Source organism: Salvelinus namaycush, chromosome 35 (genome assembly GCF_016432855.1).
Source record: "Salvelinus namaycush isolate Seneca chromosome 35, SaNama_1.0, whole genome shotgun sequence".
Lineage (NCBI taxonomy): Eukaryota > Metazoa > Chordata > Actinopteri > Salmoniformes > Salmonidae > Salvelinus > Salvelinus namaycush.
In genome coordinates this window covers 20,890,599-20,909,089 of record NC_052341.1, presented here as the reverse complement: position 1 = coordinate 20,909,089, position 18,491 = coordinate 20,890,599, and the positions used below count along the sequence as shown (strand labels likewise).

Genomic DNA, 18,491 nt, shown 5'->3' with positions numbered 1-18,491 from the left:
TAAATGGGGGGCAATTAATTCACATATGGTGTCCAGGGCACAGCTGGGGGCTGAGGGGCGTCTGTAACAAGCAGCAACAGTGAGAGACTTTTTTCTGGAAAGGTGGATTTTTAAAAGTAGAATCTCGAACTGTTTGGGCACAGACCTGGATAGCATGACAGAACTCTGCAGGCTATCTCTGCAGTAGATTGCAACTCCAACCCCTTTGGCAGTTCTATCTTGGCGGAAAATGTTATAGTTGGGGATGGAAATTTCAGAATTTTTGGTGGCCTTCCTAAGCCAGGATTCAGACACGGCTAGGACATCAGGGTTGGCGGAGTGTGCTAAAGCAGTGAAGAAGAAAAAAAAACTTAGGGAGGAGGCTTCTGATGTCAACATGCACGAAACCAAGGCTTTTACAGTTACAGAAGTCAACAAATGATATCGCCTGGGGAATAGGAGTGGAACTGGGGGCTACAGGGCCTGGGTTCACCAGAGGAACAGAGGAGGAGTAGGATAAGGGCACGGCTAAAGGCTATAAGAACTGGTCGTCTAGTGCATTGGGGACAGAGAATAAAAGGAGCAGATTTCTGGGTGTGTTAGAATAGATTCAAGGCATAATGTACAGACAAGGGTATGGTTGGATGTGAGTACAGTGGAGGTAAACCTATGCGTTGCATAGGAGAGGTTGAGAGAGGTTTCTTCTCTGGAGTTATCAATTAACATAGGTGAGGTCTCTGCATGTGTGTGGGATGGGATGAAATAGCTATCTAAGGCAATTTGAGTGGGACTGAGGGCTCTACAGTGAAATAAAGCAATTAAAACTAGCCAAGACAGCAGTAGACAAGGCATATTGACATTAGAGAGAGGCATAGAGCAATCACAGATGTTGATCAGGAGAGCTAAGGCAATAATGGGTAAATGGCGAAGAAAGGGCAGAGCGGGTCAGTTAGATACATACAGAATCTGAGTTGGTTCAGAGTTTGTTTTGATATTTCAACCTGCATGTCCTCATCCCGTCTGGTGTGGGTGGACAAAATCAACATGTACATGTGGAATCATGCGTGCATGTGGTCTGTTCAGCATGCTACCCAAACCGGATGTGCGATATGGGAGAGGCAGGACTTGCACCTCCTACAGCATCACAAATATAGAACTGACTTATTTTTATCGGTTTGGTAAGCAGACGCTCCTTGGCGCGCGCGAGCAGTGTGGGTGCAATGATTGAATAACTTGTGTACATTTATTTTGCAACACTTGCCGCGAGCGGTATGGTCAGCAATGAGGCTACATTAGAATCATCAATTGATCCTTTGTAGGATGACTTTGGCTACACATTTCCAACTATAATCCTTGTAAATTTGACAAGATTTATAATGTGTAATGCAAGTAAATGTTTAATTTGCGTGAAATCATCAATGTACGTTTTTAAGCTATTTGCTATGTTGATAATAAGCATTGTATTTAGTTGTTGACACGGCTTTGAACAATTCAATGGACAAAAAAGATTCACCCCAGATGGGACTCGAACCCACAATCCCTGGCTTAGGAGGCCAGTGCCTTATCCATTAGGCCACTGGGGCTAGTTGTGAAATGGGCGGGGTTAGGCCTTTATCAAAGAATATTCGTGATAACCACGGGAAATATAGTAACAATGACGGGAACGACTTTTTGTATCGGATGATAAGTCTGTTGACAATCGAGTAATGACACACAGAAAACTATTTCTCGGGGAAAACAGTTCGATCGAAGCTTTCTGTAAACAACCACATAGTGACGCTATCACCATGGTGATACGTTCACATTGATAGACTATTCCACTTAAACTCAACAGCAGGGGTATTGACCAAGTATTTACATTATTACAAGGATCAAACCTAGACTTTGTCATATTATATAGAATCGAATTGTATGTAGTTAAAGTAAACATTCATAACATTGTAACATTATTTGATATCATCCAACTCAATTGCTGTGCTGCCATTTGTAGATTCTTCCATTATTACCCGGTTGGGGCAAAATGGATCTTGCGCAGTAACCCTGCATGTGTGTAAAAAACAGGTAAAAATCACCTAGCTGGGCGAAAAAGAGAAAGGAAGCCTCTGTTTACCAATGATAAAGAATAAGGTAAATATTAGCGCTGTACAGTAGCAGATTAAGCTAGCTACTTCATCAAAACAGCAAAGATAGTGGCGTAACGTTAGCTGTTGGTAGCCTTGGCTAGCTGGCAATGCTATTAGTCCTAGCTAACGCGTTGTGTAGCTAGTTAACGCTACCTGATTATTTCTAAAGCTGCAAAGTAAAAAGTTATGAATCCAACATTAATCTTCCACAATCTGTAACGTTATTTGTCTCACTTCAGAGCTACCTATAACGCCGCTGATTAAGAAGATGCCGTTTTTTGGCAACACCTTCAGTCCAAAGAAGACCCCTCCTCGCAAGTCTGTTTCTCTCTCCAATCTGCACACGGTGAGTTGATCAAATTCCCCTATAATCCGCAAACACATTCTTGTGTACTAGAGCAGGGTTTCCCACACTTGGTCCTGGGCTGGAGCCACCCCTGGGTGCACGTTTAGTTTTTTGCCATAGCTCTATACAGCTGATTCAAATAATCAAAGCTGGATGATAAATTGGTTATTTGAATCAACTGTGTGGTGTGGGTGGGGGGGCAGGACTGAGTTTAGGAAACCCTGCTATAGAGTATTACACCACAGTATGTGTCATAATACCCATAACCTAGCGATCAAATACGGAAATGGTTCCAATCGTTTTTCCACCATTCAGTTTTCCCATAGGACATTTTAAATAAGGACAAAGTGACTTAACAATATATTCGGCTGTATTTACCCCCTCAAATCTGAGAGTAAATGGACTTGAATATATTGATAAAAGTAACTTTGTCCGAGAAAGATTTACAAGGTTATCAAAACCTCATGCCAGGGTAAGCCTACACGAAACACAGCCCTTATTTTAAGTGTTTCTAAAATCCCTATGGGAAGAAATGAAAGGTGCAAAAACGATTGGATCCATTTCCCTGTTTGATCGATAGATTTTATAGGTATTATGACACCTCCACTGTGGAGCTCTATGTGCATCTGTTGTTGGTTATCTGAATTTAGTCTGTGTAATCACCCCTTTGTTGGGTCTAGTTGGATCGGTCTACGAGGGAAATAGAGTTGGGTCTTGAATATGGAGCCCCTGTAATGAACATCGGGGGGCAGAGCTTGAAATTTGAAGAGGGACAATGGATTGCAGGTAACTGATCTTTACTTAAATGAAGTAGAAAACTGCACTGTCTGCACTGCTACTGTAAGAAGTCTGATCTATCTGATTTCCCACTGGTATTTCCATTTTGTTTTTCTTCATGTGTTTTGTTTCTTGCCCCCAGAGTCTGGAGGGAATGCATCAGGGAAGGAGGTGCAGAGACTAAAAAAGAGGAACTTACAGCTTGAAGAGGAGAACAACCTACTGAGGCTGAAGATTGACCTCCTGTTGGACATGGTGAGTTATCATCAGTTGCAGATTGAAAAAAACAGACACGTTGGGGGTAAACAACTGCCATTCACCAGCTGCGCCCATTCACCATAGCCCAGATTTACTTAGTTATTACTTTTTTTTACCCAATTGGTAGTAGTTACAGTCTTGTCTCATTGCTGAAACTCCCGTACGGACTCGGGAGAGGCGAAGGTCGAGAGCCATGCGTCCTCCGAAACACAACCCAACCTAGCCACACTGCTTCTTGACACAATGCACATCCAACCCGGAAGCCAGCCGCACCAATGTGTCAGAGGAAACACCGTACACCTGGCGACCTGGTCAGCGTGCACTGTGCCCGGCCCGCCACAGGAGTTGCGAGTGCGCGATGAGACAAGGACATCCCTGCCGGCCAAACCCTCCCATGGGCCTCCCGGTCGCGGCCGGCTGCGACAGAGCCTGGGCTCGAACCCAGAATCTCTGGTGGCACAGCTAGCACTGTGATGCAGTGCCTTAGACCACTGCGCCCCCCCAGGAGGCCACTTAGTTATTACTTAAACAAAGTTGGCTTACAATGTTGTTTTGATTATTGCTTGAACAGTCACTAAGATTATATTTGTTTGTGATCGTTGCGAAATACCTATACCTATTTGGATGCAGCATTCTATGTTAGAATGCAAACACTCTTTGAAATAGGCTGTAGTAAAGTTAGCCAAAGAGCCATTTTACTGGTTGAAGTGTTTTTTAAGTACACTGAACAAAAATATATATGCTACATGTAAAGTGTTGGTCCAATGCAGGGCCTAAAATTTTGGCATTGGCGGGTAAAGATGTATTTTTCACCAGCCACGTTGGAGGGTGATCAAATCACCCTGAGCCCATCTACTTTGTTGTCCAGGGCATGAACATTAGCGAGAAATATAATCGGAAACGGTGGATGGTATGCATGCCTCCTGAGTCGGTCTAGAAATCCACTCCGAATACCTCTTCTCTGCCGGCGACGTCTTGGAGCAGCTTAAGGGATAAGTTAAATTGGGGGGTATGAACAAAGGATCCAATTCGGGAAAGTCGTATTTCTGGTCGGAATGCTGGTGAGTTACCGCCTCTCTGATATCCAAAAGTTCTTTCCAGCTGTATGTAATAACGCAAAAAAACGTTCTGTGCTAATTATGTAAGAAGAGATATATATATATATATATATATATATATATATGCATACAGTACCTGTCAAACGGGTTTTTCTTAATTTTTTACTATTTTCTACATTGTAGAATAATAGTGAAGACATCAAAACTATTAAATAACACATGGAATCATGTAGTAACCCAAAAAGTGTAAAACAAAATATATTTTATATTTGAGGTTCTTCAAAGTAGCCACCCTTTGCCAACATTGCCTGGCTGGGGGCTGTGCACACATGAAGAGCTGCGCACATGCATAAAAGTTGGTCTAATTTACTTGAAATTAAAGTCTACTGAAGTGAGACTTTGTTGTTGTCTTTTTTGGCTATTTACATTGTTTTGTTCACAAGCTAGGTTGTTTTTCCATGTTAGAGTTTAAACTGTTGGGAAGAGAAGACAATGCTTCTACTAGGTAGATTCAATCTCACCGGCACAAAAATGACTTAAGTCAAGTTAGCACGGTAACCTCCCGCCCTTAAAGGGACTGGTGAACATTTTTGTCTCGTCTGTGATATTTTGGTTAAGACTCACAAAACATGAAATTAAACAATATACCACACTACTTCTTACTAGTAATACATTTGTTTTAGAAACATTACAAAGCATGCTCATCTGTTTTGTTTGTGTTGGTGTAATTTTAGCAGAACAAAAATATTTGGGCTGGTAAAAAATCTGAGTGGCTGGTAGACTTGTTTTTTTAATCTACTTGCCACAGTGGCTGGTGGACCAAAAAGTAGATTTTATGCCCTGGTCCCATGTTTCATGTGCTGAAATAAAAGATCCCAGAAATGGTCCATACACACAAAAAGCTTATTTCTCTCAAATTTGGTGCACAAATTTGTTTACATTCGTGTTTGTGAGCATTTCTCCTTTGTCAAGATAATCCATCCACCTGACAGGTGTGATCATTGGTGTGCGAGTGTGTAGAGTCACCCACTCACATGCAAGCTGCTGCTACTCAGTTTATCTTATATCCTGATGCCTAGTCATCTTACCCTATACATATCTACCTCCATCACAACAGCATCCCTGCACATTATAAATATGGTATTGGAACTGACCCTGTATTTAGTATGCTTACTTACTTATTGTGTTTTTCATATTTCTTTTTTTATTTCTAGTAATAGATTGTTATTGATTATTGCATTGTTGGGTTTTGAGTTTGCAAGAAAGGCATTTCACTGTACTTGTGCATGTGACATTGAAACTTAAGCCATCTGTGGCATTGTGCTGTGTGAAAAAACTGCACATTTTAGAGTGGCTGTTTATTGTTCCAAGCACAAGGTGCATCTGTGTAATGATCACGCTGTTTAAGTGGCTTCTTTGACAATCCATCTACCTGACAGGTGTGGCATATCTTGGCAAAGATTCAGCGCCTCAGTACAGGTAGGCATAGTGGAGCTCCGTGGCCTGGTATGAATGGACGGCGCCTCTGACTAGTAACCAGCTATATCATTATTTAGTTTGTGGGCAGTTAGACATTGATGGGGGCACAGTTAAGTCGCTTACAATGCGTAGACCTATATTTAAATCATACCTGGCTCGCAAATCTTTAGAAATGGTAGGATCAATTGTAAATTGGCACTCCACATGAAAAAGGTTACTGACCCCCTGCTATAAAATACTGTATATGAAGCCACCCTTGTGGAACAGTGCATAAAGTGTACTATGACTGCCGTTGTCTCATGCACTTCCCGCAAATGTTTTCATTTGCCTTTCTGCATTATTTACCAGGGAAGAGAAACATTCAGTGAATATTGAAGCGTTGTATCAACAAGGCAGCTCAGACAATATTCATTCTAACAGTATCCAACGAGGGGGCGGCTCGCTCAGATTTTTCCACCTGCCAGCTAGTCTGATAGTGCATCTACTGCGTAGGCAACACAATATCTGGGTGCTGATTTATATATTTTTAAACTGCCATAAATCCACACTACAGCTAACTAACTTAGCAATGTTTAATGATCTTGCCAGCCGGATTGATCTGTAAGAATATCACATTTTAATTTAGAGATATGGACAACCAAGATTGATGGAGTGAGCGGTGAGTAGGTATTAGGGATGCAGGCAGAGGATGAGGATGATGATGAAGTAGGTCAACAGCAAGAAGTTCAAAAAAAGTTAGCCCAACTAAGAAATCATTAATGATTTTCATTATCTCAATTAGGCCTATCATTCTGTCACTGCATGACAATGCACATTTATTATAGCAAAGCAAACTGGCAAAGTTTCTGCTTTCTAAAAGTGAGACAAAAGGCGCACAGGCTGGCAGCTGCTTTCAAATCAAATTTTATTTGTCACATACACATTAGTTAGCAGATATTAATGCGAGTGTAGCACAATGCTTTTGCTTCTAGTTCCAACAGTGCAGTAATATCTAACAAGTAATCTAACAATTCCCCACAACAACTTAATACACACAAATCTAAAAGGGTGAATGAGAATATGTACATATAAGTATATGGATGAGCGAAGGCCGAGTGGCATAGGCAAGGTGCAATAGATGGTATAAATGCAGTATATACATATGGTATGAGTAATGTAAGATATGCAAACATTATTAAAGTGCCATTATTTAGTGGCATTGTATGAAGTGATTAGTGATCCATTTATGAAAGTGGCCAGTGATTGGGTCTCAAAGTAGGCGGCAGCCTCTGAGTTAGTGATTGCTGTTTAGCAGTCTGATGGCCTTGAGATAGAAGCTGTTTTTCAATCTCTCGGTCCCAGCTTTGATGCACCTGTACTGACCTCACCTTCTGGATGGTAGTGGTGTGAACAGGCAGTGGCTTGGGTGGTTGATGTCCTTGATGATCTTTTTGGCCTTCCTGTGACATCGGGTGCTGTAGGTGTCATGGAGGGCAGGTAGTTTGCCCCCGGTGATGCATGCAGACCGCACCAACCTCTGGAGAGCCTTGCGGTTGAGGGCGGTGCAGTTGCCGTACCAGGCTGTGATACAGCCCGACAGGATGCTCTCGATTGTGCGTCTGTAAAAGTTTGTCAGTGTTTTGGGTGACAAGCCAAATTTCTTCAGCCTCCTGACTGTGTGGGTGGACCATTTCAGTTTGTCTGTAATGTGTACGCCTAGGAACTTAACTTTCCACCTTCTCCACTGCTGTCCCTTTGATGTGGATAGGGGGGTGCTCCCTCTGCTGTTTCCTGAAGTCCACGATCATCTCCTTTGTTTTGTTGACGTTGAGTGAGAGGTTGTTTTCCTGACACCACACTCCCGAGTGCCCTCACCTCCTCCCTGTAGATCTGTGAAGTTATTTTGGATTTTTACGAAATATCTTTGAAAGACAGGGTCCTGAAAAAGGACGTTTAATTTTTTTGCTTATTTTTTAAACTTTTTTTTGCCTACTTTACATTTTTGGTATTGAGCTAGGGTATGCCATACCCAAATGATGCCTCTAATGAGAACTCCCCCATGTTTTCCCCCACGGTGGCCAAATAGTGAATAGCAACTCGGAGTATAGGCCATTAGAGATCTTTATAGGAGCCTTTAATGTCCAGGTAGCAGATAATGGACCATAACAGATATTTATGTAGTTGGTGCTGTATATGAACTAATATTAAGGGGTCTAAATTTGGAAAGTATTTAGACCCCTTCACTTTTTCCACATTTTGTTTCATTACAGCCTTACTCTAAAATGAATTAATTAATGTTTTCCCTCATCAGTCTACACACAATACCCCATATTGACAAAGCGAAAACAGGTTTTTAGAATGTTTTGCAAATGTATACATTTTTTAAAAACATTTACAGTATTCAGACCCTTTGCTATGAGACTCAATTGAGCTCCGGTGCATCCTGTTTCCATTGATCATCCTTGAGATGTATCTACAACTTGATTGGAGTCCACCTGTGGTAAATTCAATTGATTGGACATGATTTGAAAAGGCACACACCTGTGTATATATAAGGTACCACAGTTGACAGTGCATGTCAGAGCAAAAACCAAGCCATGAGGTTGAAGGAATCGTCCGTAGCGCTCAGAGACAGGATTGTGTCTAGGCACAGATCTGGGGAAGGGTACCAAAACATGTCTGCCGCATTGAAGGTCCCCAAGAACACAGTAGCCTCCATTCTAAAATGGAAGAAGTTTGGAACCACCAAGACTCTTCCTAGAGCTGTCCGCCCGGCCAAACTGAGCAATCGGGGGAGAAGGGCCTTGGTCAGAGAGGTGACCAAGAACCTTCCAGAGGGACAACCATGTCTGCAGCACTCCACCAATCAAGCCTTTATGGTAGCCTGGCCAGACGGAAGCCACTCTATATTAAAAGGCACATGACAGCCCACTGGCACCTAAAGGACTCTCAGAACATGAGAAACAAGTTTCTCTGGTCTGATGAAACCAAGATTGAACTCTTTTGCCTGAATGCCAAGCGTCACGTCTGGAGGAAACCTGTCACCATCCCTACAGTGAAGCATGGTGGTGGCAGCATCATGCTGTGGGGTTTTTCAGAGGCAGGGACTGGGAGACTAGTCAGGATCGAGGAAAGATGTACAGAGAGATTCTTGATGAAAACCTGCTCCAGAGTGCTCAGGACCTCTGACGGGGGCGAAGGTTCACCTTCCAACAGGACAACAACCATAAGCACACAGCCAAGACAACGCAAGAGTGGCTTCGGGACAAGTCTCAATGTCCTTGAGTGGCCCAGCCAGAGCCTGGACTTGAAGCCGATCAAACATCTCTGGAGAGACCTGAAAATAGCTGTATAGCGACGCTCCCCATCCAACCTGACAGCGCTTAAGAGGATCTGCAGAGAAGAATGGGAGAAACTCCCCAAATACAGGTGTGCCAAGCTTGTAGCGTCATACCCAAGAAGACTCGGGGCTGTAATCGCTGCCAAAGGTGCTTCAACAAAGTACTGAATAAAGGGTCTGAATACTTATGCAAATGTGATTATTTCTGTTTTTTATTTGTGATACATATGCAAAAATGTCTATTATCCTGTTTTACAATGCCTGTATTGTGTATAGAGTGAGGGGGAAAATATTTTAAATCATTTTTAGAATGTTGTAATGTAATAAAATGTGGGAAAAGTCAAGGGGTCTGAATACTTTTTGAATGCACTGTACATGGTAAGCTGTAAGTGGCACTTCACTTTTTAGTATGGAAAACTTTTCTACAATATTCACAACATATTGACTAAATTACAATCTTTATGGAATAAAAATCTAATTTCATAAATTATATGTGGAAATATGTATTTGAGTGAAGGTTAGCAAGCTAGCAGCAGATGAAACAGAAAATTAATTCTCTCCTCGCTCTCCCCGATTTTAGCTTCACGTCTAGCTGGCTAGGTTTAGGATATTTACTAGCCCATACCAGTGTCAAACTTAGCTGTGTTATCGACATATTGCAGTACACTAACAAAATCTAGCTCACTTATTTTGCTAGCGGAAAACAAATGGCCACAAATTCATTCAGAAAAGGAGGAAGAGGATAGCTAGCTATAGCAAATTAACTCCCTTTCTAGGGAGTTTTTCCTAGCCGCCGTGCTTCTACACCTGCATTGCTTGCTGTTTGGGGTTTTAGGCTGGGTTTCTGTACAGCACTTCGAGATATTAGCTGATGTACGAAGGGCTATATAAAATAAATAAACTTGAATGTTAGCAGCTGCCTCTTCAACAAGAAGTAACTGTGACAACATTAATCCTAAGATTAAAAAAAAAAAATATATATATATATATACTTTCCCAATAAGCAAAATCCACAATCCACCCCTCCAGAGAAGGCATGGCTCTGGGGCATCTCCAAAATGACATTTCGGATGAACCCACAATCGGCAGGCTATAGAAAACTCCCCTAGAGCCACAAAATGGCCAAATTATCGCAACGTGCAGCCCCCACAATCACCAACACTACTCTTTCCCATTGCCTTGTACTATCTATACTATGACAGAATCAGCCGTTAGCGACCAACAGCTGGCAGACATGTCTACATTTGGTTAGTTTTTATCTTGGCTAAGATGGCACCGACAGAGGGCGCCTCGCCTCGAGCTCCGATAAAACATTGCAGGAGCTCGAAGCCTAAGATTTTCACTGTACCCTGCAATCACATTTACATTTTAGTCATTTAGCAGACACTCTTGTCCAGAGCGACTTATAGGAGCAATGATGGTTAAGTGCCTTGTTCAAAGGCACGTCGACAGATTGTTCACCTAGTCGGCTCTGGAATTCAAACCAATGACCTTTCGGTTACTGGCACAACGTTCTTAACCGCTAGGCTACCTGCAACCCTGTACATGTGACTATTAAACAATCTGAATCATTGTTATTTAGATGAAAGCTGTGAGCTAAATGCAATATAGCAAGCAAACATTAGCATAGAGGTAGCAAGCTAACTCTTTCACTTACCAGGTTAACTTACATGCTCACTGAAGCCCATGATAATGCTTGGGCGCTGCTGGTGGTGCTGGCTGTTTGAGATGCTTTAGAAGCCACATTGATGGTAGGGACAGCATCCACTTTGAGAAGCAACTTCTTGCTTCAGCACTCCTTCCATTGTTGATAGCGGTGGAAGTTTTCAGGGATGAAATGTGCCCTGCAGAGGGACGAGTAGACGCCCAATTCGCCTGCCACATTATAATATTATAACAATTGATTTAAGAGTTTAATTTGGTCATGTTTTCTTGGGGTGCTCTAAGTTAAAATTATATGTGTTTTTGGCAGTGAGAAATAAGTGCCACACTCCCTTTTAAAATCCTTAAGACTCTATTGATGCACCCGTGTGTCAGTCTAATGAACATAATACAAAAATTCCCATCAAAATCTGTCAGTTTGCATTGGCTGAGTCTCAATCCACCGCATCCGCCAATGTCACCCTTCCGCATCTGCAGTGAAAAGTGGCAGAGCTACAGCGGTGTTTGTCTTTTTTGCCATTTATGAATGTGTTATTCAATGTGTTTCTTTGGGCTATAGTAGTAAAGGCCAAATTCAATATTTTATCAAATTATAAAAAATAAAAAAATTCCCTTAAAGGGGTCCTAAAATTCTAAATCCAATAGCTAAAGGATCCATGGTATGACCATCTTAAAACAACTCCATATGTTAACTTAGTTAAAAATATAAACAACGGCTTAGAATATTAGAGGTTAAGTAACTGATTTCGTTTCCCTTAAGTTGTCAGAAACTACTGCAGAGTCTCACCTGATGGAGAAGGAACTGGAGGAGGTGAAAAATCACAGTCGAAGGAAGAAGTGATGAATAGAAAACTGAAGACGGGTTCCCAGTGACACTTGAAAAGGAATGAATTAAGAGGAATGAGGAAGGGGATAGATAAGGGATGGTGATGGATGGCAGTGTTAGTGACCAACTGTACTGTAAAATTAGACTTATCGTTATATGGATTTAAAATCATTGAAGGTATGAGTTTTTAAATGTGCCCTATCCTTTTATAAAAATGAATTTCTTTGATTCATTAACTTTTGTAATCATTATCGTATCAGTGCTGAACTATTTTAGAATACTATGATTTATATTCAACGTCCTGTGTGTGTATGGTTTTGGCAGCTGTGTGTATTTGAATATTTGTTTTCATATCCTTTCTACTTTATTAAAAGGTTTTAACTACATTTCATAAAGTCATGTTTTGTTTGCATACATGTCTGTATTAGTATGCAAGTGCCCATACTAATGCGAGCTTAGACCAACGTCTGATGGAAACTGGCAAGAGTGTGGGGGGGTCTCAATTCAACAGGTCTCCATCTTCAGAACTGTATCGCTGGATATTTCTACCATCTCTTGGATCCCTGTGGTTTTCTGTCACAGGTCAGGTGAGATTGTTATTACAATGTAACTACTAGAATATTGTTACACCAGATGCTGAATGTAAGGATTGTCATTAGAGGTAGGCTATTTAATTCTGTAGCTGAAAAACAAGCTGGGTTCAGTGATATCAGCAGATTTCTCCAGCAGTTTACTTCATTATAAATACTGCATATACTGCAGACTATTTTTCAGCTAAAATTCTTTACTGTAACATTCCTGTAATGTTTTTGCCATGTGTTTAACAATGTCAAATCAAATGTTATTTGTCACATGCGCTGAATACAACAGTGAAATGCTTACTTACAAGCCCTTAACCAAAAATGCAGTTAAGAAAAATACCCCCCAAAATAAAACAAATAATTAAAGCGCAGCAGTAAAATAACAATAGTGAGGCTATATACAGGGGGTACCGGTACAAAGTCAATGTGCGGGGGCACCGGTTAGTCGAGGTAATATCTACATGTAGGTAGAGTTATTAAAGTGACTATGCGTAGATAATGAACAGAGAGCAGTAGCGTAAAAGAGGGTACGGGGGGCAATGCAAATAGTCTGGGTAGCCATTTGATTAGATGTTCAGGAGGCTTATGGCTTGGGGGTAGAAGCTGTTTAGGTTCAAGAGGCTTCTAGACTTGGCGCTCCGGTACCGCTTGCCGTGCGGTAGCAGAGAGAACAGTCTATGACTAGGGTGGGTGGAGTCTTTGACAATTTCTAGGGCCTTCCTCTGACACCGCCTGGTATAGAGGTCCTGGATGGCAGGAAGCTTGGCCCCAGTGATGTACTGGGCCTTACGCACTACCCTCTAGTCGGAGGCCGAGCAGTTGCCATACCAGTCAGGGATGCAAGCATTCAGGATGCTCTCGATGGTGCAGCTATAGAACCTAGATCTGAGGACCCATGCAAGAGAAAAGGTTTTTATACTTTTTCTGAAAGAAGGATAACTATAGATTCCATTAATTCAAAATGTACTTTTATTGGTAGGGATGCTTGAGGAGATTGTGGTGAAATGGGTCAGTGAATGTGTCAAGATCAGACACCAGCAACTAAGCAGATATTTAATTCAAGACCTAAACAAACAAGCCCACCCATCAAGTAAATAGAGTTACGTCATACTTCTGTGTGGCAAGAGACAATTCTATAGTAACAGGCTTCTCGCACTGTGATTAACAGCAATCTCAGACACCATATCAGACAAATTGAATCTGATTAGCTTTCTCAAACAGGCCAAGTCACTGTAAACAAATGCAGTAAATACAATCATAATCCAAAGGCTTAGTCAGTCGTTCATTGAGTAAGTATTGCACCAGTGTGTGGGGGAAAACAAAGTGACATTTTGACAGTTTGGTTATGAATTGACTAATTATTACTCAGTGTGAGCCACAATACCTCCTTCCACAATATACATTCCACATTTGAGACATGGATTGTGTAACATACTCCACTCCTGCCTCCTAGGGAGGAACATCCTCTTGACAGACAATGGGAGTCAGTACAACCAAGAGGATGGAGGCTGGATCCCCTGATGATGGTTGGGGGCAGGATGGTGCTGTTCAGCTGTTTCGTTGTTACTGGGTTCTCCTACACCTTCCCCAAAGCCATCAGTGTCTACTTCAAAGAGCTGATGAGGGATTTTTTTGCGTGTGTCACAGCGACACAGCCTGGATATCCTTCATCATACTGGCCATGCTCTATGGCTCAGGTCAGAAGACGATCAAGAGATGTTTTAGGGGCTTCTGAGCTTGAATCCTATACGAAAAACAAAGCTGTCAGATGTCAACAAAAAGGACTGCATTTTGAATGGGAGAATCAAAATAGAAAATGTGACCATCTTGGACATGTATTTTGTCTGGAGATGCAAGTTCTCTCTCTCGTAGTTCTGCATCATTTCAATAACAAATACACATGTCTTGTCTGTGAACTGTACTGAACAAAAATATAAACGCAACATTTGCTATTGAAAAAATGACCGCCACAAAAGTTATGGCGGTGCTTAGGTAAAGCAACGCACCTATAGACCTGTGTTATCATTGGCTATTTTTACTTTCCGTACACTGTGCATGTATTTTCCTGATATGAATGGTCTGTTGACAAGTCTGTCAAAATCCCTGTGTAGCGATTGGCTGAATATTGCGTCATTGCACTTTTAACGCCTTCCACTCTTGTTGCTCTCAGGAAGCGGGTAAAAGATAGTCCTCTTGTTTAGCTGGACGAGGACTGTGTCGCGAAGGCCTTTTCTTTAGAAAATAAACTCTATGTTTAACTGGAAACAGTGAACTTATTTATTTGCGGTCTTAGTCGTTCAAGTTCCTATACCAAATATGCCAAGAGGCGGTGAGTATCCAGCGCCGTTCTTTTCGCTAACGTTCCAAATGTAACGTTAACTGTTAGCTAGCCAGCCAATGTAACATTACCTCGAGAAATATAGCTTGCTAGTTAGCTACTTGGTGGATCTGGTCAAATGTATGTTCTACTTGAGTATCAACGTTTCGTGAGAACTGACGTAACGTTAGCTAACTAGCAAGCTAACTAGTTACCTAATTAGATAGCTAGTTAGCTAGCTAGGCTACTGTCACTACAGTAGTAAGTTAGATAGCTAAACTTGGTCTGGCGAACACCATTTGTACCCAGTTGATTTCACCCAGTTAATTTCACCCCCCGTAGTAACCATATGTGGCTAATGAGTTAACATTATGACACAATATAGTAAGGCAGCGAAGAAGCTCAATCACTTTCTGACATCTGTAACCATGCCGCAGAGTGAACGTCGTGTCTGACTCATCTCTGGTTTTCTGATCTCCTACAACATGCCTCGCTCTCATTTGTCGTTTGTTTGTTTTTTTAGGTAAAAAAGGTCACAAGGGCCGGGGAAAGCAGTTCAGCAACCCTGAAGAGATTGATAGACAGATGAAAGCACAGAGAGAGCTGGTGAGTAAAGGACCCATGGCTCTGAGGGGATATCTAGTTTTTGCCCCTTGTGGTTAACATAGTTCTAAACAGATCCCTGTATTATAGACCACATACAGGGTTCCAGCTTTGCAAGTGCAATGCGTGGGAGAGATATTTTCAACCCGCATTTACTTGCTGATATTCCATTAATTCTTGATTTGGAACCCACTAGTGACTTAAACTCCCGTTTCAAATTGCAGGTGTAACTCTGATAACGAATAAATATTCCGTCATATTTTAAATCCAGTTATTGTACTGAGTGAGAAATGCCTTTCGAATATGTGTAGGTCTTTTTTTGGGTGAAGCTGTGTAAAGTGCTGTCATGTTCTTCCACATGTGGCTGCATCACTTAGAAGTTACTAGTTCCAACAATGATGTTGGGAAGATAGCAATGTCCTTCAACTAAATTACGAGGGAGCTCTTTACTCTGTGCAAAAAGTGGATTTAATATTTTTCTCTATTCTGTTTTTTGGCATTCCACCTGCCCTTAATTGGAGGTATTGTCAAGGATGGTTAAAAATGTGTTTACCTTGCAGTCTATAGCCTGGCTGCTCGACCTCCTGCACCAGTTAATTTAGCTAGTAACATTTATCTATATATTCAGAGGTGTGTGTGAAATACATTTCAAACACAGACATGACGTCTTGAACATGATCTAACTGGTGAATGTGTGATAGGAGGCGAACGGTGGAGTAGAGAAGGAGGAGGAGAAGTCATCAGGATCTGACGATAGCAGCAGTGAAGAGGAGGACGTTGTGAGTGCGGGATCTCCTTTTAATGTCTAGTCTGTCCGCTAAGGAATTAGAAGTGTTGTGGTTTTACTGGAAGGCTCGTCAAGATGCTCCTACTCACTTACCTCAGTCAGAGCTGCAATGTTGGCTCTCTGTTCAATGTCTTAACGTTCTGTTATTGCAGAATAAGAAGAAGAGTGGAGTGGAAGGATTGATTGAGATTGAGAATCCCAACCGCATATCCCAGAAAAGTAAGAAGGTGACCGAGCTAGATGTCAACGCACCCAAAGAGCTGTCACGCCGAGAGAGGTGAGGATCTCACTTTTCCTTCAAGTCTCAGGCCTAATGCCAATGCCTAACATGAAAAGATTGAAGTCAGTGGATTTAGGAAGAGCCCATTTTGACTTGTTAGTGAAAGTCTTGGGAGTAGGTGTAGGCAAGGATATGTTATCATTCTAACGTCTTGAAAGCAGGACCCTGTTTGACTATCTTGCTTTCTGTCTCAGGGAGGAGATCGAGAAGCAGAAAGCTAAGGAACGCTACATGAAGCTTCACCTAGAGGGGAAGACAGACCAGGCACGGGCCGACCTCGCCAGGCTGGCCATCATCAAGAAGCAGAGAGAGGACGCGCAAAAGAAGAGGGACGGCCTCAAAAAAGGTGAGGGATAAGGAATCTCTCATATACTGTGCTCGTCCTTTGTGCTATACTGTCCGACAGGAACACAGGGCTTAAATGGTTAGTCAGAAAGTCATACGGGCACTGTTTATTCAGACTGTGGTTGTTCCTTTTGAATTCAGTGCCTGACTGTCTTTATCTGATGATTTCCTAGAAAAAGAAGCTGAAGACTCCAAGTCCAAGCGTTAGGCCTGTCTCCCGAGGACTTGGCCTGGAAAATGTTCTGGGGAGGATGGAGAGACAAGAAGACTGTAGGAGGGGAGGGGACCGATATGAGGGTTGTCAGCTCAGGGGTAACGTGTGCTTGGGCTCCTGCACTTCATCTCCGATGAGGGGAAGGGTGTGAGCCGGGCGTTTTGGAGGAGACGGCAAAGGGGCACTTCAGGTTTGCCTGTTTAGTTCCTCCGTATTCTGTGAGGTCACAGCGGCAGGCGTTCTAGTGTCTTCACTCCTCCCCTGTGTTCTAATTCTAAAGCTGCTGGAGATCATTCTTTGATTATATTTTTTGCATTTTAACACTGTTTACTTACGAATGGGAGGTGTTGGGGAGGATGAGTAGGGGTTTGTATACTTTCATCTGACCTGTTATTAAGATGAATCAGGAGGTGGTGGTTGGGATGGAGGAACACGTTATACAGGAGATCTATATGTATTCTTTATTATGTTCTGTTCCATCTCTACCAGTTGTCTTCATTCACAACCTGACTGTTCAAAGTCCTTTGCCTCCAAAGGAAAGATGTTGGAAAGAAGAGGTCCCATAGGCAGAAATGTCTCAGACAAAACATGTATAAAGGAATCAGTCAGCCTTTATGCCACTTCTATTTAGGTGTTGGAGTTTTTACCCTTTATTCTGTCGGTGTTTCTGCCCAGACATGTTCAGCGCGTTTGAGTCGCCACCTGGCTCTAATTTCTGATTGAACCACCTTGCAGCGTAATGTCTTGTAGTCAAAAAGGAGATCTGTTGGCATAAAAATTCATTGTTAATATTTCACAATTATGTTGAAAAAGCATTGCTGGGGCCTCATAGTCTCTTTTTCAGTGCTATGGGTTTCTCTTCTGTAATTTTTTTGCTTTTGGCAGTTTACACAGGACAATGTCAATGGTCGTGTTCCCCTGCTCAGAAGTTGGATGCATCGACCAATGGTTGCGTGCGTCCTCATCGACTGTGTGGTCAGGCACCAGATTGCTATAACATAATGTGGTTAGCTGATTGGTAAAATACCTTTCTGGGCATTGTAAGATTTGGCATGCATAAGCAACGGCTAGGCAGAGGAATGCGCCCACTCTATTAGTCATGAGGATGCTATGCTATAGTGTGATGGTTGGAACCTGAGATGCCTTTTAACAGGAAAGCAATATTCTATGACTGGAGGTGGCTGAAACTAATTTCTCTCTTGAAAACATACAGTATATACAAAGTGTTTTAATGTTTATAAAAATGACTCTCCAGGATTGGTCAGAATTGTTCGATTTTTGTCTGTATTTGAGTTCATTTGTTGTATAGAAATAAATTAATAGATACCCAAAACAATGGTTATTAATGTATCATTTATTTTGTATTGAATGGACTCGTAATACATTCTTAGCCTACAACGCACCATACATATCACACAGTGCATTTTTAAAGTATTCAGACTTTTACACATTTTGTTTTGCTCCAGCCTTATTCTAAAATGTATTAAATGAAAAACATTTTCCTCATCAATCTACACACAATACCCAATAATGATAA

The 18,491-nt window shown here is 41.8% G+C and overlaps 2 protein-coding genes and 1 non-coding gene across 4 annotated transcripts; 2 read left to right on the top strand and 1 right to left on the bottom strand.

Annotated features, from left to right (window-relative positions):
• Window positions 1–1,489: 1,489 nt before the first annotated feature.
• On the bottom strand, window positions 1,490–1,562 carry trnar-ccu. Its single transcript has one exon. It is a non-coding gene; the product is annotated as a tRNA-Arg (tRNA).
• Window positions 1,563–1,999: 437 nt separating this feature from the next.
• cby1 (chibby homolog 1 (Drosophila)) lies at window positions 2,000–12,213 on the top strand. The gene is made up of 5 exons (XM_038975222.1): window positions 2,000–2,106; window positions 2,342–2,448; window positions 3,129–3,234; window positions 3,368–3,480; window positions 11,762–12,213. Exons 2-5 carry the CDS (start codon window positions 2,371–2,373, stop codon window positions 11,840–11,842), a joined length of 378 nt encoding a protein of 125 aa, XP_038831150.1. The 5' UTR covers window positions 2,000–2,106; window positions 2,342–2,370; the 3' UTR covers window positions 11,843–12,213.
• Window positions 12,214–14,567: 2,354 nt separating this feature from the next.
• Window positions 14,568–18,290, top strand: LOC120029812 (28 kDa heat- and acid-stable phosphoprotein-like). Of its 2 annotated transcripts, none has more exons than XM_038975098.1 (6): window positions 14,568–14,737; window positions 15,249–15,331; window positions 16,030–16,107; window positions 16,268–16,392; window positions 16,590–16,741; window positions 16,920–18,290. In XM_038975098.1, the coding sequence occupies exons 1-6, from the start codon at window positions 14,725–14,727 to the stop codon at window positions 16,946–16,948; spliced, it is 480 nt and encodes a 159-aa protein (XP_038831026.1). In that variant the 5' UTR covers window positions 14,568–14,724; the 3' UTR covers window positions 16,949–18,290. The 2 variants fall into 2 exon arrangements, with proteins under 2 accessions (XP_038831026.1, XP_038831024.1); XM_038975096.1 differs by having other exon boundaries at window positions 16,914–18,290.
• Window positions 18,291–18,491: the final 201 nt, after the last annotated feature.